This window comes from Vicia villosa, linkage group LG5, assembly GCF_029867415.1.
Source record: "Vicia villosa cultivar HV-30 ecotype Madison, WI linkage group LG5, Vvil1.0, whole genome shotgun sequence".
NCBI classification, from domain to species: Eukaryota; Viridiplantae; Streptophyta; class Magnoliopsida; order Fabales; family Fabaceae; genus Vicia; species Vicia villosa.
This window is the reverse complement of record NC_081184.1, coordinates 6928853-6956027: the sequence shown is the minus strand read 5'-3', so window position 1 is coordinate 6956027 and position 27175 is coordinate 6928853. Positions and strand designations below refer to the sequence as shown.

At 37.2% G+C, this 27175-nt stretch overlaps 3 protein-coding genes across 4 annotated transcripts; 2 read left to right on the top strand and 1 right to left on the bottom strand.

Annotated features, from left to right (window-relative positions):
• The first annotated feature begins 5126 nt into the window (after nucleotides 1–5126).
• LOC131606211 (uncharacterized) lies at nucleotides 5127–7165 on the top strand. 2 transcript variants are annotated; one of them, XM_058878475.1, is made up of 4 exons: nucleotides 5127–5280; nucleotides 5512–5685; nucleotides 6518–6672; nucleotides 6932–7165. In XM_058878475.1, exons 2-3 carry the CDS (start codon nucleotides 5524–5526, stop codon nucleotides 6659–6661), a joined length of 306 nt encoding a protein of 101 aa, XP_058734458.1. In that variant the 5' UTR covers nucleotides 5127–5280; nucleotides 5512–5523; the 3' UTR covers nucleotides 6662–6672; nucleotides 6932–7165. The 2 variants fall into 2 exon arrangements, with proteins under 2 accessions (XP_058734458.1, XP_058734457.1); XM_058878474.1 differs by having other exon boundaries at nucleotides 5128–5280; nucleotides 5495–5685.
• A 12440-nt stretch (nucleotides 7166–19605) lies between these two features.
• On the top strand, nucleotides 19606–23467 carry LOC131601254 (receptor protein kinase-like protein ZAR1). The gene is made up of 2 exons (XM_058873028.1): nucleotides 19606–21287; nucleotides 22388–23467. Exons 1-2 carry the CDS (start codon nucleotides 19799–19801, stop codon nucleotides 23074–23076), a joined length of 2178 nt encoding a protein of 725 aa, XP_058729011.1. The 5' UTR covers nucleotides 19606–19798; the 3' UTR covers nucleotides 23077–23467.
• A 2073-nt stretch (nucleotides 23468–25540) lies between these two features.
• On the bottom strand, nucleotides 25541–26803 carry LOC131606210 (uncharacterized). Its single transcript, XM_058878473.1, has one exon. It carries the CDS (start codon nucleotides 26738–26740, stop codon nucleotides 25583–25585), a length of 1158 nt encoding a protein of 385 aa, XP_058734456.1. The 5' UTR covers nucleotides 26741–26803; the 3' UTR covers nucleotides 25541–25582.
• Between the last annotated feature and the right edge of the window lie 372 nt (nucleotides 26804–27175).

Below are 27175 nucleotides of genomic sequence, written 5' to 3'. Positions count from 1 at the left end.
TTTGCTAGTTTTAAACCGTGACTGGATTGCCACGTTGGATTTTATTTTACTTTCATTTCTTAATTTCATTTTTAAACATTATACATTAATAATATAAAAAAGTCAAAATTGTTTCTTATAAGGGATTGAACCAGGGCCATGTGGTTAATCTTAAACAATTTTAAATTTCAAATAAAAAATACAAAATTTGTATCAATATGGTCTCGAACCTAAGTCTTTTCAAATTAATTGACAGTCAATTTAATAAAATAGAAATTGATTTGTCTATTTGTAAATGATAGTCACTTTACTAACAATAGAAATTGATTTGTCTAGTTGTTATTGATAGTCACTTTACTAACCGTAGAAATTGATTTGTCTAGTTGTAAATGATAATCGCTTTATTAACAATAGAAATTGATTTACCTAGTTGTAAATGATAGTTACTTTACTAACAATAAAAATTGATTTGTCTTGTTGTAAATAATAGTCACTTTACTAACTATAGAAATTAATTTTTCTAGTTGTAAATGATAGTCACTTTATTAACGATAGAAATTGATTTGTCTAGTTGTAAAGTGAAAATCATTTAACTTGAAGGGACTTAGATTTGAGACCTCATAAATAAAAATTATGTATAAAATTTGTTAATATTAGTAGAAATCATGAAAATTATTTATTTAAAAATTACTTTATAAGAAATAATTTTGCCTTTTTTTTTATATTATTCATTGATAACTGTTTAAAAATGAAATTAAAAATAAAAATTAATTTAGTATTTAAAAAATAAAATAAAAAAATCCACCGTGTCAGTTCAGTCACGGTTTAAAAGTATGAAAAGAACCGGTTTAGAAGTAGAAAAAAACCGATTTAAGAAAAATATTAGCAGAAGGACTAATATGGTTTGGTTAAATTTTGTAAGGGATTAAGTTGGGTCAATTTTTTTGTGAGGGAGTAATTTGAGTCGTGTAATATTTATGAGGGACCGAAATGAGTCTTCACTCAAACTTATATAATTCGATTTTCAACTTACAAAGTAGTTTTATTTTTTAGATTTTGTGTTTATTATCATCATTATTAATACTTGATTTATAGATTATATGCATTTAAAATCATTGCGAAGGAGTGACACCTCTCCCTACCAATTTAAGCCTTCACAATAAATAATTATTACTAAAATTAGTTTACTAAAAAAATCTAACAAAATATATTTAATTTCGAGAAGCTAAATTGACTTTGTTCTCCCATACATGTCATGAGCGTGCATAACCTTTTGCCTTGACACTTTCACTTTTTCACGCACTTTTGCACAAAAACTCTTTGCAAGCCTCATTTGCCTGCTTCACTAGTTCTTCAACTATCTCAAGCTCAGATCTTATTACAAGTACATGTTATATACTCTTATTTCTTCCATCTCTATTTTATGAAGATTATTAGAGATTTAGTCGAGAATGATAACCTAGTAGAGCCCACGACTCGTAATGCGCGTAAATCCATATGGAGTTACTATTATAGAAATGCCAGATGTAATGACATGACGATTAATTATAAATAAGTGGAACTTAAGTATGTTTGATAGTTGCAGGAGCTCCATAAGCTCCAATAATGATTGCAACATTGGTAGTGATAGAGACTCCTTTTTCCCTTCTACTTTCTCAAGAAAAGGGGAGATGATGGCCACCTCTAATACTAAGCCCAAGGACATCATGGATTTCGGGTCCATTTACATTACTCAAGAAAAGGTAGCCTCCTTTCAGAAGTCAACTGTTTGCGGTGAAGGTTTTTGTGGAACCATGTTTTACATGTCATTAATACATAAAGCTCTCTTGAAGACAAACATGCTTTTGATGAAGACAATTGGTATTTGATGACATCAACTAAAGTCAAGCCTAAAGCGATTAAAGATGCAACTAAAGAAAATGTGGTTGGATAACTTTGATTCTCTAATGATGGGAACTGTAGCGGATAAAAATTTAGACCAAAGCCATTGGAGTAACCTGACTCATTATTTTAGTGAAAGTCGCCACTGTATTTTATTGTTTCCAAAGGAAATGGAAAAATGGTGAAATAAAACCCAAAGAAGTTTTTAAAATCAAAACTAATAAAAACAAAGCAGAGAGCTTAGGTACGGGGGTTGATTATGCAAAGGCAATGTGTTAGCACCCATCACATTTGTGGTACTCCATATGAAACTTTTTGTAAATTTGTGTAAGAAAAGTTGTGTGCAAAAGAAAGTTTGTTTGGTTTTAAAATTATGCTCGGCAAAATATCACATCTTGTGCTTACATACCTCCTGAGTACAATGGAGAATTCAGAGCATTTATAGTTCCGCTCAAGATGAATCAAATGTTTTGTTTAAAATTGGATGGACACTTTATCAACACAGAAGAGAAAACTCATGTAACCATACTTAAACATGAGAACAAATGGATTCTTTGCATCACAAGTGAAAGAAGGCCTCCAACTTGGATAAAATCAACAAGTATGTCACTAGCTCTTTCAAGTGGAAAAGAACCAATCATATAAATCAATATTAAGGGATTATGGCATTACATCTCCACCATAATGATTATTCATGCCTAAACTTTAGAAAAATATTTTTAAAGAAAAGTCACAAACGGCAAAAGATTTGGAAGAAAGTTTTTTTTTATCAAAAAGAGTTTTAAAAGCCTGCAAACATAAGAAGATTTTAAAATGGAGGGAGAAATTTTGAAAATTTAAGAAGATGGAAGGAGATGAAGGGACTATCCTAAAGTATAAAAGTAAAAGCTAAGGACAAGAATAATCTAACCAATCAAGAAGGCAACACTTGACATAAAAGCCAACATAAGCATTTACTTCCTTTGGATTTAACTAAATCAACATGACAAACAAAAAATTTGAACAAAATAACCAGAGCTCCAAGATAATAATCTCATTTTAGCATAGCTTCACAAATCTTGGTTTTGTCTCAGATGAACTTGCATTAACATAGCATATAAAACCTTTTCATAACAAACATGGTACCTGCACACAGACAAAATTCCCAATGCCTTGGAGTGAACTCCAAGGACTTCAGACAAACATAACAAAATAAGATAACACAAGGTCCAGAAGTCTCAAGGTAACAAGGCTCCTAATGCTAAATCCAAGAGGTCTAAAACTCCAAGATGCCAAGGGATAATAACCATAGTCCAGGAGAGCCTTAAGTATTTTATTGTTTAAGTTGATTAATAATGTCTTAAGAGCAAAGTAAAAGTCCAAATAGACAAAAGGAAAATATAATAAAAGTAAAAATGAGAATGATGCTAAAGATGTAAAATAAAGCATAAGATAAAATAAGGAAAAGTGATAAAAGAAACATAAAGTAAGAGTTAGAAATTAGAAGTTAGTGATTAAAAGTTGATTATTAGAGTGAATGATCAATAATGGTTGAATAATGAACTTATGCCAAAATTAATGAAAACTCATTGGAGGATTGATAAAACCAAAACCTCCTAACAACAAGTTTCATAAGCATTGGACCATTTGTCAAATAATTAACCATACTTGGACTTTCAAACGTAAGTTTGAGCTATGAATGATCATTTTTTGATACGAGATAAATTTAGCGCTATGTTAAGCAATCGCCAAGTAACTTATATAGAAGTCACCCTACAACGAGGCCGGTCAATAACAATGTATATGTTTAAGAATAAATTAGAGAAATAATATATAGAATCATTCTCCAAAAATTTGCAACACGTGCAAAATAACAATCAAAATCAAGAATGAGATTGAGATGAAGAGAGAGGAGAGGGGAGATTAGATTACAGACTCTCACCAAATGGATTGTCAAGCATTACATCAAAAAATAAATTTTAAACAAATTTTAAAAAGAAAATAATGACCAAAATTCAAATCAAACATCTAAACATCAAATAAATTCAAATCAAAGATCACCATAAATCAAGGACTATCATAGGATCATTTCCAAATATTTGCAGAATTTAAAAACTCAAAAAAACTTTTACACCAATTAAAACTCAAAAAACATAATTCTATTTATTTTAATTAGTTTTCACCACATCCCCTCAACTCTTGGTATTTCTCTCCTCACCACACCAATTTCCTCATAATTCTATTTTCCTCCCATAAAAACTATTTCATTATTTCTATTATTTTTAACTAACCAAAAATTATATTAAAATCTAATAACACCGAAAATGCCAAATAATGCAAATAAAACACTCAAACATCCAATAAAATTAATAAAGGGCGTATTATACTCAATTATAATAATTTACTAGAAAATATGGGTGTTACAACTCTACTTCACTTAAAGAATTTGTGTCCTAAAAAATTACCCGAAAGAAACAAGTTCGGATAAGACTCTTATATCTGGCTCTCTAGCTCCCACGTCACGCTTCCTCCAACGGGTCCTTCCCACACTACCTCCACCAAATCAATCTTTTTACCTCTCAAGTGCTTCACTTCTCGATCCTCAATCTGCAATGGTGATGCCTCAACAGTCAAGTTCTTTCTCACTTGCACATCATCCAATTGAATCACGTGGGACAGAACAGGAATTTACTTTCGTAGTTGAGACACATAAGAAATATGAAGATTCAAAAGAGACGACGGTGAGGTAACTCTGTAGGCAATTTCTCCTACTTAATGAAGGGTCTGATATAGACCAACAAAACGAGGCGTGAAATTTTTAGACTTCAGCGCACGATCAACACCAGTCACTGAAGTGACTCTCAAGAACACATGATCTTCCTCTTGGAATTCAAGTGCCTTCCTTCGCTTATCATGATAAATTTTCTACCAGCTTTGCGATGCCTTTATCTTATCTTGAGTCATCTTAACCTTCTCGGCAATTGGCTATCTCGGGTTCAAACACAACACTTTCACCTGATTCATACCAACACAAAGGTGCCAAACACCTCATACAACCACAATCCACGAATCACTCCCCTTCGTAGTCTTCGACAAACCTACCACAAAATCCATAGAGATGTTATCCCGCTTACACTCATAAATACTCAAAGGTTACATCAATCCATTCGAAAATTTAATTCCGTACTATTCTAATATCATTTTCGAGTTTCATAAGGATCAACCAGTAAGGGTGCAAAGAGCAACCCCACAAATATAATAATCCCAAGCCCAATCCACTTCCTTTCGAATAGGCCCATCAAGTCAGTTCCATCAAACTGAACAATAGAATCCAGCCACACTGCCGCTTAGGTGTATCAGAAAGAAGTTGGAGTCGCCGAACTGAAACCTCACCGGTAAACACTGTCGGAAGCCGCCACAAACTGCGACAAGGCCTTTCAGGTTTTCATTTTTTTCCGCTTTTTCTTATTTTCTTCACGCCGCATCGAGTTTCCGCATTAAAGAAGCGCGATTGAGAAAATAGTCCAGTGATGCAACATTCACAATCTAAATTTTTGTGCTTTGATTTTGCGGAGAATAATAGTTAATCACTTAATTGCGTGAGATTTTATAAGCTTATATGTTTTTTGAACTATTTCGTATGAATCTGAATTAGGGTTTGTTGTGATTAAGAGATAAGAGAAGATGAAGCAGGTAGTAGGAATGGTGGTTTCGAATAAGATGCAGAAATCGGTTGTGGTGGCGGTGGATAGACTTTTTCATCACACAGTGTTCAACAGATATGTTAAGCGCACTTCGAAGTTCATGGCTCATGATGAGAATAATCTTTGTAATATCGGTGACCGGGTTAGTATTTGTAAAGTTGTGTCTATTGATTGTATCAGTGTTGACTAATAGTGGCTAATAACAACGCTATTGATTTGAAAATTTTGAAAAATTACTATGCATGGTTTTAAATTGCGGTCATGGTTCCAGTTGTGTGTGTTGCGATTGCGGTCATTGCAATATGCATATTGCGGCCGTTGCAGAGTGAATATTATTGGGGAGGTGTTTGAAATATATTGTTATAAAACACTACATGATAACATTTTTTATTAAATAGGAAGTATGATTTTGTTTTGGGATTATGAAATTTTGAGTTTTGTTGAAAATATTTGAAGAAATCTGGAAAAGTTGTCTGATGTGATTTCTCATCGGACGTATGATTTTAATTCACACTGCAATTGCAATTGCGGACTGCAATTTAAAACAATGCGCCTATCAGTATTATCAAATAGCGGTGCCATGGCCGCTATGGCAGATATACATGTCGGTTTTTTGGCTAGCTGCAATGGTAAATATATGCCGATATTGCGGATTTTTCGGCCATAATCTGCTATAACAGCGCCGCAAAGAGGTCGGTATGGCAGAATTTTGGCTCTCTGCTATGGACCGTCATCTGCCATCGATAACACTGGCACTTATCTAATACAAAATGTTTTCTAATAGCCGCTATAGTGGAATCTAGACAAACCGTTTTTTTTTTTTTTGATCCAGGATTGACAACACTTTCGTTTACTACAACGTGTTCAAGAGGATCTTATTGTTAGAGACAAATGTAGTTCAAATTTTGATTGGCTGTGTTATTGGTTTTGCAAGAAAACTAAACAAGTGTATGCTTTAATGGTTGTTATTTCAGGTTCGATTGGATTCTTCTAGGCCTTTAAGCAAGCGTAAACATTGGGTGGTTGCTGAAATTCTCAAGAAAGCACGCATATATGTTCCTCCTTCTGCACCGGTGTCTGAGAAAGTGAGCTCCGGAGGACCAACATCTACATCCTGAAATGGTTGAAGGTATTGATAAGCTTATCTTGGCTGCTAGATTTACGCAGTTTTCAAATGTTGGTGTATGGAAGTGGAGTGTGTAATGAGGTTTAGTTGTGTGAAATGAAACCCCTTTAGTCTAGTACATATAATTGAAAGTATCGTATATGATACTGTGTTTTTTGTAGTAACCTCTAATTATAAGTTTGCATGCTTTTGCTTGAATTTTCGCATGCTTTTGTGTCGACAAAATAACTCGAAATAATGGGAATGTCGATTTTTATGGCAGGAGGAATTTTAATGTGGCATGTTCCAAGGTTGATTAGCTTGTTTGTTGATGGGTTAGAACTTAGAATCAGTCTTCTGCAATTTCACGTTACTTGAAGTCTTGTTAGACGTCGAGATGCTATGATGTTGATCTTTATTGCCATATGTGCAAATGAATTATAGTGTAGGATGATTACAAAATGGTTTGTGTGTCTGTTGATTTCTGACTTTCATAATAATTGATAAGATGTTTACACGTGTTTCTATTGCATTTTCTTCCTGTCCCTGTAAAGATGATGGTGAAAGTGAAATTGATTGGGAAAATGGTCAAGAACTACTTCGTATCACTGAAGAATTAAGCAAAGCTCTTCACTCTCACAAGTTACAATACCCCTTCTATTTGTTGCATGGCTCTCTAAAGTTCATTTGTCACTTAAAAAACTGAGTCTGAGACTGAACCTGTGATAAATGAGAGGTTATTTGCACTTCATTTCTTGCAGTTTGGTTCTGGTCGGTAAACTGTGTGGGAAATAATAGTTTGGTTGGTAAATTATCAAAATTGATTCAACTAATTTCAAGATAGTTTAGTTCGGTTTGGCGGTTTAATTTTGTTCCACTTTGCAGTTATTTTGACCTGGCCTAGATGTAGATATCTATTCCTTAAAAAAAATTATTGTTCCACTTTTTTCATGTTTCTAAAACTCACATCGGCAACTTCCAATCGCAAAACGGTTTCAAGAACTCTCGAGATGTAAATCACAGTTCTCAACTGTCCTTGATCTTCTTCCTACAAATTAGTGTTTATTTCAATAAATTATTCTCTAGAACTAAATCAAATATGGACAATTTTTTTTTGAGCAAATCTTAGGACAAAACTTCATAATGAGGAGGTTGGTTTTGAGTTCTATGAAGAATATGAGCGGTATTTGCGTCAAAAGGATATCACAAGCTTCTCAATTCCCGAATGCTTCATCACAAGCTTCTCAGTTAAATATGAGAAAAATATGAGAATTCAAGTGATAGTTAAATATGAGAATTCCAGTTATCAGTGTTTAGACATGGCAATAAAACCCAGACCCATGGGTACCCACCCGAACCCGCCCCAAAGTTGACGGGGAAAACCCGCTTTGACTGGGTTTGGATTCGGGTTTGGGTTTTCCCCGATTAGAAAACATGGGAATGGGTCGGGTAATGGGGACACTAGTACCCACCACGAACCCGTCCCCGAACCCGCCCCGTTTATTTCAATATGTACATTATTATTTATATTTCATAATTTATATTATTAAATATGTGGCTAATGTTTTAGTAATTTGATTTGTATTTATTATTTTAAATATTTGAAATATATGTATGAAATTTTTTTAGATTGTTTTATTTTGTTATTTATAATGTAATTTGATTTTTGAAAAAGTAAATATTTTTATTAAAAAATTGATTTTACGAAATACATGGTGGCGGGGCGGGGATACCCAAACCCAACCCGAACCCGTTAAGGACGGGTTTGGATTTTAATTCTCCATCCCCGTTTGGGTTTGGGGCGGGTAACGGGGATTGATTGGGGATTCGGGTTTGGGTTTGGAGGAGGTAAAAACCGTCACCGACCCGCCCCGTTGCCATTCCTATCAGTGTTTTAAAAACCGGACCGGTCATCGAACCGGTAAGGGTACCGGGTCACTGGTTTATCGGTCGAACCACTGGGTCACTGGTCGAACCGCACGACCAAACCGGATTAAACCGGATAACTCGGTTGAATAGACCTGTCATTATATAGGTATAAAATCGGTCGAACCGGATGATTCAGTCTCTAAAAAAATATAACTAGCTTTTAAATTTTTAAAAAATATCATATCATAAATTCACAATTTCATAACTTAAATTCAAATTTTAAACAAATATATCACACATAACAAAATAGTAAAAAATTATAAAGTCTAATTGCAAACAAAATCTAATTACAACATAATCTAATTGAATAGTTTATAACAAAATAACTCCAATGTGTACCAAATTTAATTTAAAATAGGATCTTCCTAAAAAGAAAATCAAATAAATTCAATATGTTTATGCTATTTAATAAAATTTATTAGCAAAGATAACAAATAGATAATAAAGTTTTTAATTTATCACTAACGAAAAAAACTATGTGAGAATGCTATTTAAGTAATACACTACTAAATATATTAAAAAAAAAAGTTTAAAAGAAATGTTAAAAAAAAATTTTAAAAAGAAATTTAAAAAAAAAAAGCAATTAAACCGCCGGTTTTCACCGGTTCCCACCGGTTTGATGACATACCCGATCTGACTATTGAACCAGACCGGTTACCAGGCCGGTTCCCGGTTCGACCGGTCCGACCGGTCGGTCCGGTTTTTAAAACACTGCCAGTGATACTATGAACCGGCTAAGGATCCATAAACTAGAATTCAAGTGATAGTTAAATATGAATGTGATAGAGAATTTCTTTATTCACCTCCCTATGGGGGTAACCTCCCGCGAAAAACCAAAAATACCCCTACTTCGGAAATACATTTCCGAAATAATTTTTTTTCAAAATTTTCCCAGAATTCGGAAGTACACTTCCGAAAAATATCAAATGAGGGGTGTTTTCGGAGATGCATTTCCGAAAACACTCCTTTTTTTTAATTTCAGAAGTATACTTCCGAAGGAAAAAAAGTAGTAACAAACCCTTCTTCCTCACCAAACCTGAACCTCACTATGAAATACCTTTCCTAAATTATTTTTTCATAAAGTATAAAGGAGACTATATATGCTTCCATGTCCAAAAAGTTTTTTAATAGATTTTTTTTTACCGATTGCTATGATTGCTATGAGAAACTGTCTGTTGAAGAGGAAAAAAAATAAATACAGAACTAGTAAAAACAAGAAACAAAGCAAGAAGAGAAAGGGGATATAATCTTTAATACTTATTATCAACTACTATAATACTACATTACAGTTTTGAGAGAGATACTAAAAAGATTAAATGGGCACAAGCATCAGTTAAAGGAAACTGGGAGCACATACACCATGCGAGTGTTTAATAGGGAAAAGCAAGAGCTTTTTCGGAAGTATACTTCCGAAACTCTAAAAAAGGGTGTTTTCGGAAATGCATTTCCGAAAACACCCCCATTTGATGTTTTCGGAAATGCATTTTCGAATTTTAGAAAAATTTTGAAAAAAATGATTTCGGAAATGGATTTCCGAAATTTAGGGGTATTTTAGTATTTTCGCTAGGGGTGACCAAGAAGGTTGGGAGGTGAAATTCTCATGTGGTAAACTGGTTCTAAACTGGATCTGAATTGGATCCAAATTGGTTTTGCCAAAAATAATTGCTTTCTTTTTAACATATTTTGGAATTGAACCAAACTAAAAAAAAATTGTTAAGATTGTTTGGTTTATAAACCATGCACACCCCTAATTTTCTAACCATCTAAGATAATGATGAGTTACTTTTCAAGTAACCATTGTTATAGTAATAGTAATCATATGATAATAATAATTTATGAAATGGCAATTTATCAACCTCTTTCTCTCTAGCTTGTTTTTCAAATTGCAACTGTTTAGAGAAGAACAGAAGAACAGTGTGAACCATTTTTACGACATGGTTCTTTTATAAGATGCAAAAAAGAATTATTATTAAAAAAAAGAAAAGAAAAAAAAGGACAACTATCAACTATATTTTTTAATATTTTTTCAGACAGTAATAAAGTACTCTTTGTGCGCAACTGCAGAGATTAATCCTCAAACCAGAAAAAAATACAATGAGCGGCAAATTTTTTTTAGGAAAATTCTTTGGCCACCTCCCAACTCTCTAGCCCACCTCTGGTGAAAAACTCAAACTACCCCTGACTTCGGAAGTTCATCTCCGAAATGCAAGAAAAAGGTGTTTTCGGAGATGCATCTCTGAAAGCGCCTTTTTTTTTGAAAAAATTGACTTATTTCGGAAGTTCATTTCGGAAAACAACATTTCGGAAATGAACTTCCAAATTACTACGCGTTTGCAGATTTATCAAAACACCCCCCCTCCCCCATTCATTTACCCTAATTCAAATCAAACACAACCAAACGAGAAATTTTGTGCAAACACACTTCCAAGGCTGCATCAAAGCTCCAATCACATTGCTATACAACATTCAAAAGCCCTCAAATCACTCAATTTGTAAGTTTTGAATTTGTTAGATCCATTATTCAAATGCATGTTATTCAGGTTTTCAATTGCATAAATGATATATGGGTAGGTTGTTAGAAGTATTTAGGTTGTTTAGAAGCATTTTGAGTTGTTTTGAAAATTGGTTTAGGGGTCTGCCATGGAAGTTGCAGAAAACTTCATCGCAGGGGTGTTTCGGAAGTTCATTTCCGAAAACACCTTCATCCCAGTTTTCGGAAATGAACTTCCGAATTGTATCAGAAGTTCAAATTTTTAAGTTTTTTCATTTGTCTCGCATATTAATGGATTTCGATTGTTTACAGGAACATGTCAGGCAACCAACCAGCACGCATCAGACAGGGTAGGGAGACCCAGACTGCGTCGGCTAGACGCGAGCGGGCGGCGGCGCAGCTGGCGTCGACCCAGGGACGGGGGCAAGGTCAGGGACGCCGTGTGCGAGTTCCCGTGGGTGAGGGAGAGGGTACATCTACTTCAGGATCTAGGAGTCGGCTGGCTCGGGCATCTTCTTCCCGTCAGCGAGAGGAGGAGGAGGAGGAGGAGGTGGCGGCAGTGCCCTACCACGAGCCGGAGGGGGTACCGGATGTTGACCCTCCAGCCGGGGAGGATGATGAGCAGGAGGACGGCTATCCGGGAGGGCCCTTTGACACCTCTGTGCTGATTAGCTACCACGATCACGTCCCTCAGCGTATTTGGGAGGGAGGGGTATTTTTTATAATTTAACCTTTTAATTGTCACCATTTTTTATAATTTAACCATTTAATTGTCAACATTTTTTATAATTTAACCGTTTATTTGTCGCTTATTTAATATATGTTGCTTATTTATTTATTTTTTAACAGGAGCGAGAGCCGTTGAAAATGGTGAACCACGCCCGGAAGATTTTCAGTCTGTTTAAACCAACAGCTGAGTGGTTTAACGACCATGTGCGAGGTTCAGGGCTTAGCGGGCTCTGCATGACGGGGTACACCACCATCTGCACCGGCATGCAGGGGGCATTTGTGGAGCGCTGGCACAAGGAGACGTCCTCTTTCCACTTGCCGGTTGGGGAGATGACGATCACCTTGCATGACGTACAGTGTCTTCTCCACCTGCCGATTAGGGGGCCGCTGTTGACCCACTCCAAGATCCAGAGGGTCGAGGCCATTGAGTGGATGACGCTCTATTTGGGCATGGAGCATGAGGTTGCCCACTTTGAGTGCGTCACGACATCTGGGCCTCATGTCCGGTTCACCACACTGAGCACTTATTTTGAGCACCACCTGGACGCGGCTGCCAAGGCTGAGGGTGAGGGTGACGAGCTATTCACACAGTATCACCGCGGCTGCGCTCTCCGGTGCTGGTACATGCATGTGGTAGGTGCTGCATGCTTTGTGGACAAGAGTGCCAGGTACGTCGACGTGACCTACCTCCGCTACTTCATGGACCTGGATACCGTTCACCAGTGGAACTGGGGGGCAGCTACTCTGGCATACCTCTACCATTAGCTGAATGAGGCCTCCAACTGTAGGACGAGGCAGTTGGTCGGATCCTGCACACTACTTACGGTACGTTTTATTTTAACACATTATCGTATTTATTTATTTATTTATGTTTCGTATTTATTTTTAATACATTATCGTGTTTGTGTTTCAGAGCTGGATCATCTCCTACTTCTCCCGCATCCACGGCTTCCGCTACGATCTTGCATATGTGGACGCCATGCCCAGGGCCGCCAGATACGCTCTCTAGAGGGGGAACGATGCGGTGGGACCATACCGTTTGTACTTGGACCGCACGATGCACGACGACGTCACCTGGAGGCCGTTCGTCGACTACGCTCAGATTGTCCCCTTTGACGACATTGCTTTATATTCTGGCTGGTTGGCATGCGGGACTACCATCATGGTTCGGTATCTCCCTGAGCGGTGCATGCGTCAGTTCGGATTCGTGCAGCGGATACCCAGGTCACCCTTTGAGGCTGCTCCGGACACAGTGACCCGAGTGCAGCTCACTGCCATATGGGCGGACTGGCAGCAGCATGTGGTACCACAGGTGTACCGTCTCACTCAGGTCACACAGGACTGGCACAGTGAGGAGGGGGTACGTCACATGGTTCTACCGGGTGTCCCATCCTTTGCTGAGACCCGACGTTCCCGGCGCTCCTAGGCCAGCATACGAGGAGATCCTGGAGAACCAGCAGGCCGAGGATGACCACGCCATTGATCTCATGCCGATCTGCCAGCGGATAGAGATGCTTGGGCGGGATGCGTTGGATCGAGGTGTCGCTCATCAGGGTGGTCCAGATGCAGTCGCTGTGATGGAGATGATCGTCACTGATGCGGGCCGTGCGGCGGGGTACAGGCGGCAGAGGAGGGCCCAGGGTGAGAGGGTTAGGCAACCTAGTAGTGGTCGGGTTTATTTATTTTTTGATTTCGGATTGTATCTTTCGCACAGTATTACTATTATTTTCGGTTTGTATATATTATTTGGATCAGATTTATCATATTAGTATTTTCAGTTTATCTGTTGCTTATTTTATTTGGCGTTTGCGTTTAATTAAAATGCGAGACTGTTAAGAAAAAACATAAAAAAAAAACACAGTTTCTGCATAATTCGGAAGTTCATTTCCGAAGACACCCCCCATGAGGTGTTTTCAGAAGTTCATCTCCGAAGACACCCCCTATGAGGTGTTTTCGGAGATGCACTTCCGAATTGTGGAAATTTTTTTTAAAAAAAAGCGCTTCGTAAGTTCATTTCCGAAGCAGGGGTATTTTGGAATTTTCGCTGGAGGTGACCCCATAGGGAGGTGGCTAAAGAAATTTTTTTTTTTTTAAACTCACCTTCAAAAAAATTTAACACAACCGTCAATTTAGGATTAGGTTCGAATCTAGAATCTTCCTAAGTTCAAGGTTGGGTTTGAATATTGGACATTTGATCTTTTGATTTATAAGAGAAGCATTATTTTAATTTATTTCATGCGTTGTAATTAATAATTTGGCTTGATGAATTTAATGTGTTTTCTTTTGAAACATGGGGAAAAAGGTATTAAGGACATATTAAAGTTCAATGCTATAAATCATTGCCAAATTTGTTTACACACAATTTAAACAATTTGTGGTGTCACACCATTTTTTATTGTGGCATTGTTAATTAGCTTGTAAGTTTGTTGTCCATGATTAAGACGTAGATGCAAATTATTATTTATAGTTCCACTAAAAGATTGAACAATTATAGCAAAAGATGGTTTGAATCTCCATTACCCAATCACGTGAAGGAACCAATGGCTTTAATTGCAGTAAAACGTACGGTATAAACGAAGTGTTCATGATGGTATAATTTGAGTGAGAAAGTGGTGGTGGTTGGTTGTAGAAAAGGATTGTATTTTGCATTAGGTTGAGGCAACAAGAACCCATGATAATAGAAAAGTGATTATTTATCATAAGTGCATTCTACCAACAAAAATTCTTTGAACTTTACCGTTGAAGCATCTCTTGCTTTGGTATATGGAGTTTTAGCTTTAAAATTATATCGCAAATATGTTGAAGAAGTTCCATTTACATAAATTTTAGCGGTTATAATTAATTTATAGAATAAATTAGAGGTGGCAATGGACCCGGTCTGTTAGGCATGTCCGTTTTTCCTGCACTAAGGGCGGGCAAAGAATTTAGACCCTCACCCTCTAATGTGTCCGTCCCGTTCCGTTTTTTTCGCAGACTTTTGCGGGCATGACATTTACATAAATTTTTGTGTTTTCAGACTTAAAAGATGCAGTGCCCGCAGATTTTTCCTGTCACACCCTCACTTTTTTGCGGAGTAGGCTTAAGTTTAAAGCCTGCATCCTCAACCATGTTTGTTCCGCCCCGTTTTTTTTTAGGTTTTTGCGGGTCAGGTTTAAACGGGGCGGACATGCCCGTTTACCATCCCTAATGTAAACTAGTGCAGATCAATTAAACTGATAAACATTTGATTTAATATCACTTATGATAGAGATGTTCTCTTAGAAAAGCTCATGGTTTTTTTTTTTTTTTGGTATTTCTTGTAAAAAAAAATCTATGCATTCTTGTAAAGATAGGGTTGATCCCTCCTAAATTGTGTCAACAAATATTTAACCTTTATGATATACGTGAGATAGGGTTTGTATTGAGCAAAGTCATTTTGCCATGCTTATGTGACCAAACAGAAACATGACATACAACAGCCATTAAAACACATGTGCTACATGTATAGACTCGTCTCTTATTTGGAATCACTCCATAAGCTTTAAAAACCTTATATCTCAAGCAATCTCCAATGCAGTAATTAGTCCCCCACAAATTTGGCCACATATGGTCTCATTGACTTCAGCACAACATTTTTCTTTGGCCTATAGTGAGTTATCGATACATCGACATTAACCTTAATGCAACAGAGGTTTTTGGCATACAAAGGTAATGACTTGATCATATAAGATCAAAGTTGAATCATATAGCGCTTACCATAAAGACATCGAAATTCTTGGCACAAAATAGAAATCCAAATATTTGCAATACGTTAAGAAAATTTCTTTAGCCACCTCCCTATGGGAGTCAACCCCAGCGAAAATCCGAAAATACCCCTGCTTCGGAAATGAACTTCCGAAGCGCTTTTTTTTTTTTTTTTAAAATTTCCATAATTCGGAAGTGCATCTCCGAAAACACCTTATGGGGGGTGTCTTCGGAGATGAACTTCCGAAAACACCTCATGGGTGAATTCGGAAGTTCATTTCCGAATTATGCAGAAACTGTGTTTTCTTTTTTATGTTTTTTCTTAAACAGTCTCGCATTTTAATTAAACGCAAACGCCAAATAAAATAAGCGACATATAAACAGAAAATACTAATACGATAAATAAAATCCAAATAATATATACAAGCCGAACCAAATAGTAATAGTGTGCGCAATATACAATCCGAAAACAAAAAATAAATAAACCCGACCACTACTGGGTGTGCCTAACCCTCTCACCCTGAGCCCTCCTCTGCCACCTGTACCCCACCGCACGGTCCGCATCAGTGACGATCGCCTCCATCACGGCGACTGCATCTGGACCGCCCTGAAGAACGACACCCCGATCCAAGGCGTCCCGCCCAAGCATCTCTATCCGCTGGCAGATCGGCAGGAGATCAATGGCATGGTCATCCTCGGCCTGCAGGTTCTCCAGGATCTCCTCATGTGCTGGCCTAGGAGCGCCGGGAACGTCGGGTCTCAGTAGAGGATGGGACACCCGGTAGAACCATGTGACGTACCCCTCCTCACTGTGCCAGTCCTGTGTGACCCGAGTGAGACGGTACTCCTGCGGTACCACATGCTGCTGCCACTCCGCCCATATGGCAGTGAGCTGCACTCGGGTCACTGTGTCGGGAGCAGCCTCAAAGGGTGAACTGGGTATCCGCTGCACGAATCCGAACTGACGCATGCACCGCTCAGGAAGATACCGGACCATGATGCCGGTCCCGCATGCCAACCAGCCTGAATATAGAGCAATGCTGTCAAAGGGGACAATTTGAGCGTAGTCGGCGACCGGCCTCCAGGTGACGTCGTCGTGCATCGTGCGGTCCAAGTACAAACGGTATGGTCCCACCGCACCGTTCCCCCTCTGGAGAGCGTATCTGGCGGCCCTGGGCATGGCGTCAACGTACGCAGGATCGATGTGGAAGCCGTGGATGGGGAGAAGTAGGAGATGATCCAGCTCTGAAACACAAACACGATAATGTATTAAAAATAAATACGAAACATAAATAAATAAATAAATACGATAATATGTTAAAATAAAACATACCGTAAGTAGTGTGCAGGATCCGACCCACTGCCTCGTCCTCCAGTTGGAGGCCTCATTCAGCTTCTGGTAGAGGTATGCCAGAGTAGCTGCTCCCCAGTTCCACTAGTGAACGGTATCCAGGTCCATGAATTAGCGGAGGTAGGTCAGGTCGACGTACCTGACACTCTTGTCCACAAAGCATGCAGCGCCTACCACATGCATGTACCAGCACTGGAGAGCGCAACCGCGGTGATAGTGTGTGAACAGCTCATCAACCTCACCCTCAGCCTCGGCAGCCGCGTCCAGATGCTGCTCAAAATAACTGCTCAGTGTGGTGAACCGGACATGAGGCCCAGAAGTCGTGACGCACTTAAAGTGAGCAACCTCGTGCTCCATGCCCAAGTAGAGCATCTCCCCAACCGACAAGTGGAAAGAGGACGTCTCCTTGTGCCAGCGCTCCACAAATGCCCCCTGCATGCCGGTGCTGATCGTGGTGTACCTCGTCATTCAGAGCCCGCTGAGCCCTGAACCTCGCACATGGTCGTTAAACCACTCAGCTGCTAGTTTAAACAGACCGAAAATCTTGCGGGCGTGGTTGACCATTTTCAGCGGCTCTCTCTCCTGTTACAAAAAAAAAAACAAATAAGCGACATATATTAAATAAGCGGACATATATTAAATAAGCGACAAATAAACGGTTAGATTAAAAAAAATGGTGACAAATAAACGGTTAAATTAAAAAAAATACCTCTCCCTCCCTGATCCGCCGAGCGACGTGATCGTGGTAGTGAATCAGCACGGAAGTGTCAAAGGGCCCTCCCGGATAGCCATCCTCCTACTCATCCTCCTCCCCGGCTGGAGGGTCAACATCCGGTACACCCTCCGGCTCGTGGTATGGCACTGGCACCTCCTACTCCTCCTCCTCCTCCTCCTCCTCACTCTGGCGGGAAGAAGATACCCGAGCCAGCCGACTCCTAGATCCTGAAGCAGATGTACCCTCTCCCACGTCCACGGGAACTTGCACACGGCGTCCCCGGCCCTGCCCCCGTCTCTGGGTCGACGCCAGCTGCGCCGCCGCCCGCTCGCGTCTAGCCGACGCAGTCTGGGTCTCCCTCCCCTGTCTGATGCGTGCTGGTTGGTTGCCTTACATGTCCTGTAAACAATTGAAATCGATTAATATGCGAGACAAAAGAAGAAACAAAAAAAATTGAAATTCTGAAACAGTTCGGAAGTTCATTTCCGAAAACTGGGATGGAGGTGTTTTCGGAAATGAACTTCCGAAACACCCCTGCGAGGAAGTTTTCTGCAACTTCCATGGCAGACCCCTAAACCAAACATCAAACCTATGTCTACACATTCTAAACATCCTAAATATCAGTATAAATTTAACCTAATACATTTTTTGCTATTTGTAAACACCCTAATATACATTTTAATCATAGATCTTAAAATCAAAATGCTTACCGATTGAATGGATTTGAGGACTTTTGAATGTAATAGAGCAAATAGATGGAGCCTTTGAGGTAGCTTGGAACTGGTTTGCACAAAAATCTCTTGGGGTGTGAGTTTGGAAGAAGATTAGGGTAAATGATTAGGGGGAGGGGGCTGTTTTGCTTAATCTGCAAAACGCGCAGTATTTCGGAAATGAACTTCCGAAATGGTGTTTTCGGAAGTGCATTTCCGAAATAAGTCAAATTTAAAAAAAAAAAGGCGCTTTCGGAGATGCATCTCCGAAAACACCTTTTTTTTGTATTTCGGAAATGCATTTCCGAAGTCAGGGGTATTCTGGGTTTTTCACCAAAGGTGGACTAGAAGGTAAGGAGGTGGCCAAAGAAATTCTCATATATTAAATATACTTCCCCGATCCTTAAGACCAAAGATGAAAAACTCATAGTCCTTAAAGCTATCAAACTTAAATCAAACCTCGTGAAATGTTTGCAAATTTTCCACGTATAAATATTTAGAGTTTTATTTATATGCACTGTTCCATTACGTGTGCATATAAATAAAACTCTAAATATTTAACATCTAATTGTTATAATTAATCCAAATTATTGATACAGATGAATATGAATTAATTCCGTATTCATATCCTTGATTTTTTTGCAAATAGGGCCAGAATTATTCAAAATCATGTGTTTCTCTTTAAGATGATCCCCTCAGCACCAATAACAAAACCATATGAGAGAGCTAATTAACTTTTTAAAATCGAGTAGATCAACCATCCTCGACAATCCAACGTCTTAATTGAAACATCTCTCATCTAAGCTGGTACATTAACATAATTTGTGTTGGACATTGGTTTTTAATCACACATACGCCGTGATTGTTGTTAGTGTACATAAATTCATATTCAATTTCTAGCTTGTTATGTAATAAATATGATACAAATATTTCTTCCCTATACTTTTCTCTTTATGAATTCCCCACTTTACACCGAATTTCAAACTAATTTTTGTTAAATGCATCTCATCAGTCATCACTTCACTTCAAAGCTAATTTTATATTTAAATATAAATATTTTTTACCACAATTATATTATAAACTCTATATATATATATATATATATATATATATATATATATATATATATATATATATATATATATATATATATATATATATATATATATATATATATATATATATATATATATATATATATATATTTTTTTATTTTCTTACATTATACTTCACTCTTTGTCTCTTTCTTTCTTTCGGTTACACAGTCCCTAATAATTTTTTGGCGGGAAGTGGACCCCACCGTATTAAAACCAATCTATCTTTCTCATAAATACAACACCTTCCCATTCCTCTGTTTTCCATTCACTCTCCCTAACACTCCAAATTCACACCACCATTCTTATTCTTCCTCTAATCTCCAAAACGGCACCGTATCAACAAACCGTTATAACAAACTCTGTAACAAACTTTGTAACAACTTTGTTTTTAATTTTTTTTCTTCAATGAAGGTATTTCTCTTAGTTTTCTTTCTTCTTTACTTACATTTTCTCTTCACCTTCACACTTTCTCTCTCCTCCGATGGTCTTGCACTTCTCTCTCTAAAATCCGCGGTTGATCAATCCGGCGACGGAGCTTTCTCTGACTGGAACGGTGGTGATTCTTACCCCTGCGGTTGGTCCGGAATCTCCTGTGCGAATATTTCTGGTGTCCCGGAGCCGCGTGTCGTCGGAATTGCTCTTGCAGGGAAGTCTCTCCGCGGTTATCTTCCTTCGGAGCTCGGTACACTTCGATATCTTCGTCGTCTTAATCTTCATGATAATGAATTCTACGGTGTTGTTCCAATGCAGTTGTTTAATGCTACTGCACTTCATAGTATTTTTCTTCACCGGAATAATCTCTCCGGTCCGTTTCCGGCTTCTGTTTGTAGCATTCCACGTCTCCAGAATCTCGATCTCTCGGTTAATTCCTTTTCCGGCAACATTCCTGATGATGTTAAGAAATGTAAGAATCTTCAGCGGCTTATTCTAGCAAGGAACAAGTTTACCGGCGAGATTCCGGCCGGTGTATGGTCGGAACTCGATAACCTCATCCAACTCGACCTATCTGCTAATGATTTCAAAGGTTCGATCCCAGACGATATTGGCGACCTTGTTTCCCTCTCCGGCACTCTGAATCTCTCGTTCAACCACTTTTCCGGTCGAATTCCGAGCTCACTTGGGAAATTACCTGCCACCGTAAACTTCGACCTACGAAACAATAACCTGATCGGGGAGATTCCACAAACGGGAACTTTTTCAAACCAGGGCCCAACTGCATTTCTCGGTAACAAAAACCTGTGCGGACTTCCACTGAGGAAATCCTGCACAGGTTCCGACTCGTCTTCTCACAAAGACGAGTCAGGTAACCGTTCGAAAGGGTTGAGCCCTGGTTTGATTATTTTGATCTCAGCAGCTGATGTTGTTGGGGTTGCGCTTGTTGGACTATTGATTGTTTATGTTTATTGGAAGAGGAAAGATGATGAAAATGCATGTAGTTGCATAAGGAAAAGAAGATTTGGTGATGAGAATGATAATGAGAAAGGGAATTCTTGTACTTTACTTCCATGTATGAATGGTTCGAAGAATGAAGAAGGTAATGATGAGAGTGAAGTTGAGGGAGATGGAGGGAAAGGAGAAGGTGAACTGGTGACAATTGATAAAGGTTTTAGGATTGAGCTTGATGAGCTTTTGAAGGCATCAGCATATGTGTTGGGGAAGAGTGCATTAGGGATTGTGTATAAGGTGGTGCTTGGAAATGGCATGCCGGTCGCGGTGAGGAGATTAGGGGAGGGTGGAGAAGAGAGGTATAAGGAGTTTGTGGCTGAGGTGCAAGCAATTGGGAAGGTGAAGCATCCTAATATTGTGAGGTTGAGAGCTTATTATTGGGCTCATGATGAAAAGCTTCTCATTAGTGATTTCATCTCCAATGGCAATTTGGCCAATGCACTTCGAGGTCAGTTCTTTAGGTTTCATAAATTAGATGATTGCTTTCGTTTTATTTGTTTAAGTCTTCGAAAATTGCTCTTTATGTTTCATAATTTAGTTTATCGTTAATATACGAGACCAGAAAGAGTATGATCCATGTAATCCTAATTCCTTTCACTCTGATCCGATGCAACTGGTTTTTGGTGCAAGAGCGGTAGAAACCATTAGATTTAGTAAAATAGAGTATGGTTGCGTAATTGTATCTGACCAAAATTTTGTACATTTAAAAACTGCATTTGCATCATGTGACAATTTAAAACCTTGTAGTGCAGTCAAGATCAAGTGGTGGATCGTAAGATGGTGAGGTTATACGTGTCATGACTGCCAAAGCGTGCAATGATCACAGCAAGATCATTTTTGCCGCCAGCATGGTCAAGATTTTAAAAAAAATTCTGAAACTAGCTTCCTTAATAGTATGCAGTGTTCTAGGTAAAAACAAATGCCACTTCTGTGCCTTTCCTTAAGACAAAAAACCCAGTTTCTTAGTGAAAATTTGTGCTTCTGTTTCATGTTTTATTTCATCATATTATAGGCTAGTTTTCTTCAATAGGAAGCAATTAGTCTCAACAAGCTTCAAAACTGTTTTTTAAAATTGACATGGACCCCACTATAATTGTTTTTACACTCTTTCCCTTTACTTCCACTCAACCCATGTCCCACTTTTACTCATACCAGAAGAAAATATTGAAGTGAGGATACATTTGCAGTTTCAATTAAAAGTATCACATAATCTGCTAATTACTACTAGATGTTAAGTAGTCGTGATTTTGCCTTTTTTTTTTCTTTCTATTTTATTTAAGGAAGTCATTTCTGACTGCCAAATATCATGACACGCGGTTGGTTTCTGTCGCATGAATGAAAATTATAATATCGTTTTAGTTGAGTACGAAATTAGTACAATGCTAAATAAAACTTTGCTTAAGTAAAAGAAATGTAGGCTAAGTCGGTTGTGTAATATATTAAAAATGTGTGCTAGTTTAGTAAAATGATTGAGCTTTTGCTCAAATTTGGTAAAAATAATCCTAGTTCAGATGGTTTAGTTAATCCTATTTCATTGTTTGTACACAGGTAGAAATGGCCAACCATCTTCAAACCTTTCATGGTCAACAAGGTTAAGAATTTCAAAAGGAATAGCAAGAGGCTTATCCTATCTTCATGAGTTTAGTCCTAGAAAATTTATCCATGGTGACATAAAACTCACAAACATCCTACTTGACAACGACTTACAACCCTACATTTCCGATTTCGGTCTCAACCGACTAATCAGCATCACAGGAAACAACCCTTCAATCGGTGGATTCATGGGCGGAGCACTGCCTTACATGGCAAAAACATCACACAAAGATGTTAACAGAACGAATAACAGGTTGTCATTAGACAACAGTCGTGGTAGTAACAATTACAAAGCTCCCGAGGCTCGTGTGCCCGGGTGTAGACCAACGCAGAAATGGGATGTTTATTCATTAGGCGTTATTTTGCTTGAGTTGTTGACCGGGAAATCTACGGAATCTTCTCCCACGTCCGCGTCTTCATCGGCTTCTGTTGAAGTTTCTGATTTGGTTAGGTGGGTGCGAAATGGATTTGATCAAGAAAGTCCATTGTCGGAAATGGTTGATCCGTCGCTGTTACAAGAAGTTCGCGCTAAGAAAGAGGTTTTGGCTGTGTTTCATGTCGCACTTGCTTGTACCGAAGGTGATCCTGAAGTTAGGCCTAGAATGAAAACTGTGTCTGAAAATCTTGAAAGAATTGGAAGGTAATAACTGAATTGAATGTTAGGCGGAATCACGAAAAGTACATTATTGTTGTGATTTTGTCAAACTCGGTGTCGATTCAAAGATGCAGAGGGGTTACATTGATCCAGAAGAAAAGAAGCTTCAATCTGAGCTGCATTTTGGTGGGAATTAACAGTGAGAAGATTTTGTGCTAGGCAAAGAAATGAGGCTGCAAAATGCAAATATTTTTCTTTTTCATCTTTGGATTAATTTAGCAATTTAAGTTGTGGTTTGTAATTCATGTAAATTTTTGAAGAGCTGTAATTATCTCGGTCTCATTTCATTCAATTCTCATTTTAATCTTGTTTGATAAAAATTAAAATTATTAAAGTTGTTTGATAAATTTGATAACTTTGAGCGCAAGTGCAGATACTAATTCTTTGGAACGGGAGGACCAATATTTGCAAAGTTGATAGATCTATTATTATTTTTTAATTTCATTTCTCTTTATTAATTAAAATCCCTAATTAGTAATGTGTATGAAAGTTTAGTTATAATTTTTCATTGAAGTTGAGAAGGGTAAAGTTATCTCTCACCTAACATGAGAGTAATCTAAATTTTGTCTAAAAAAAAAATCTAATTAGGACGAGCTTGCATAATTAACTATGCATTTATCATTTAAAATATTTTATATTGATTAATAATATTTTTCAAAATATGACATATAATTGCAAATAGTTCATTTTCTATTTTAAACAAAAATTTATACAATTTTTGGTAAAAAGAAGTGGCTAACATATAAATGTAGTTGAGAGCGAACAAACTTATAATAATTAGCTTAAAATCTAACTAAAATTAAATAAAACTAGCTACAAGAATGGAATATAATATGCATGTATAAGAACAGGTACAAGAGATACTGAAACATGTTGGGTTGAAGGTATTCAACATCTGGAACAACATGTCCTATAAGATGTCGAGACTTGCTGCATTCGACATTGCACCTGCTGAGTTAGATTCAAGAAGATTCAGATTGATTTAAATAGTTACAAAGTATTCAGAAGAATATTATGCAAATCCTTATTGGCGCAGAACAAAAGGTCAAAAAGAATCAAGAAGAATATTGAAGAATATAGACTTTTTATAATTGGAGACAATTTAGGAAGATTTGATTGAAGACCTGATTTTTAGCAGAAGATTTTACTTATTTGTAATAGCAAATATGTTGCGATTAGAAACCCAAATCCAGATGGGTATAGGTTATAAATAGAAGCATTGTAACCTAGAAAAAAAAATATGACAATCGGGTATTCAAAGATGTAATCATTAGGGTTTGTCACGGTAAACCTCCCGAGTTGTGGGAAGGTTACCATGTGAACCTCGAAGTCTGTATGTAAGAGATGTATTGTTCTTGGAGGAAGCTTTTCAGTAACTTCAAGATAGGAATCTGAAGAATGAAATCAATAGAATGAGAGTGTTAAATCGTTGATACAGTTCCTGGGATTGGAAATTATTCAACACCATTACGGTGGTTGAGAGTGAGTAGAGGTTCTGTTGACTTAGATGGGGTTCTAAGACAAAGATTGCATTGGGTAGTGACTAGGTAAACCAGAGGTTGTTTATTTATAAACCGGAGGTTGTTTACATAAAATATTACTATTGATAGTGGATCTTCTTCCTGGCTTAGTATGCCCTCAAAGTAGGTGTGTTTCTCACCGAACTGGGTAAACAATTACTTGTGTTGTTTATTGTTTTTCAGATTTCTATGTTTATACCTTGTTGCTCTAATTGTTGGATCAAATGTCTCAACATGATGTATGACATCTGAAGTCTGACCTACCAGAATTTCATATGTAAGGTTGCATTTCGTCAGAGGAGTAATCGAGCGTGGAGAATTTCAAGTGTTGGAGGTTTCCACAGATCACAATGTTGCTAATATGATCACCAAGACATTACCGAGTTGCAAATTTTTCCACTGTATGCAGTTGATAATGCTGCATGAAGAAAGCTAATTTGTTCCCTTGATGTTGTAGTGTTATTTAATCTAACACAATGATTTTAAAGATTTTGTTCATTGAAGAAACACAATTAAAAAGTTTCTTTAAAAAAAGCTTTTTTAAAATAAACTAATTCTTTTATTACATGAGTTAAGGTCTATTATTAGTTACTTTAAGAGCTTAATTATGAAAATTAAAATTAAATTGCACACTATTTCATAATATTCATCACATTTAGCAAAAAATTGATAAATAAAAAAATAGATTTACTTGTTTATTCCTATCAAATAGAGAATAATTTTATTATCATGAATACCAACAAAAAAAACAACCGCAAAAGTGGTTCACTAAGCCGATAGAACGATTAAGAAAATAAACAGTAAAGTTAAAAAAATTGGAGAAATACCCTAACAAAATAATAGGAATAAATATACCAAAAGTAAATAATAACATGAAGAATAAATATACTTGATAATATTTCTTTTACACCAAAAGTAAATAGTAACATGAAGAACAAACAAAGTTTACTCAATAATTAGAGAGAATAATCTACATCATATTATAAAACACCAGTCTAAGATACTGCTGCCCTTTGTTTTAAGATTTGGAGGTGCAATATATTTCTCGGATTTTTTATCCCAATTATAAACACAACAATTGGGTTTTTTTTGATGACCGGGATGACTGCAAAGTTCATAGACAGAGTTGCTCTCGTACCCCCATTTATTCGGGTTGCTCAACGCCTTACAGCTCTTAAAACAAGTATAAAATAATGCAATGTCCCCCAAGGTTTCGAGTTCGACATAAGTCATGGTTTTGAAATCTATCTTGTAAACTCTTCTATCTGGGGGAGGGTAGGACCCCCTTGTAATATCAGGATTTAATCGAACTAGTAAAAGTTCTTGATCAGATTTAACCAAGTTAAAGGATGATCTCGAATACTCTAATTCTAATTCTAATTCGAATTTGGGGGAATTCACCATTTTAAAAAATTCAATATTTGGAGAATTCAAACTGAGTACCCCTATCCTGATCTCTGAAGTAACAACATATATTATATTGTTGAAAGCCACAAAGTCATCAATAAAGTTGTCAACAATAAGGCTGTTATCATCATGGGGAAAGTCAGTGGAATAAGTAACCCACTCATTATTTCGAGATTGATAGACATGGAGACTGTTGGACTCTAGGAATAAAAATACCAAAACAAATTCGTCACAGGATTTGTCAAAATCAAGTAACGCATGGTATTTACGTCGAGGTGAGAAACTGAATTCAAAGGTGGATGGACATATTACCTTGTTTTTTATTCTTGTAAATGGATTGATGAGCAGAAGCGAAGAATTGTCCGCTATAAGAATGAAATATCCACTAGAACAGGCAACGTAGATAGGGAAGGAGTCATCTGAGTAACTCAATATGTTGATCATCATCTTGTTCAAAGGATAAACTTTTTGTTTGGGTAGGCTAGTAAAGGAATATGGTACCTTAAGAGGAGAATTCAAAAACTCAACAAGTAATGGTTCTTGGGATGTCAAGAAATTTGATTTATCTATTGATTTATGAAAAACTCTCCAATTGGTGCAGACACGAGAAAATTGAAAGAGGTCGTCAAAATCGAGCTTTCGGGAAATAACATCAAGCACATCAAAAGAAAGTTGATCCCAAGGAGGAATTGTGATATGACACCGAGCTGGAACTAAGGTGTTCATCTGGCTGATTAAAAACGCATGCCCTCTGAGCAGCACCTTCACTCTTGAAGAAAATCGCTTGTTGAAACTGTTGGTAGGATTTGAGAGATCCTTAATCAATCTGGTAAAACTTATTTATATCTAGGTCGTATGGACTCAACCTTTTTTTTAATTGGGCTTTAGTTTTTTGGAATTAGGAATTGGGCTCACTATTTTTATTTACAGCTATATATATATATATATATATATATATATATATATATATATATAGAGGAGGGATCAAATTACACCCGAAGAGTTACACCACGAGTTACACTCGTTCAATAACTACATTTTGAATTAATATTTTTTAAATTCAAACGTTGGATTGAAACATAATATCATATAGATCATACCTATAAAGTTTGAGTTTAATCTATAATGATTTACTATGTCATTGAATTATATCAAAATTAA

Bases quoted from the DNA above. Each gene is read 5' to 3' on its own strand.
- LOC131606210 (XM_058878473.1), bottom strand. From the start codon at position 26,740: ATGAACACCTTAGTTCCAGCTCGGTGTCATATCACAATTCCTCCTTGG.
- LOC131601254 (XM_058873028.1), top strand. From the start codon at position 19,799: ATGAAGGTATTTCTCTTAGTTTTCTTTCTTCTTTACTTACATTTTCTC. The intron at 21,288-22,387 runs GTCAGTTCTTTA...GTTTGTACACAG, and splicing joins TTTGGCCAATGCACTTCGAG to GTAGAAATGGCCAACCATCT.
- LOC131606211 (XM_058878475.1), top strand. From the start codon at position 5,524: ATGAAGCAGGTAGTAGGAATGGTGGTTTCGAATAAGATGCAGAAATCG. The intron at 5,686-6,517 runs GTTAGTATTTGT...TTGTTATTTCAG, and splicing joins TTTGTAATATCGGTGACCGG to GTTCGATTGGATTCTTCTAG.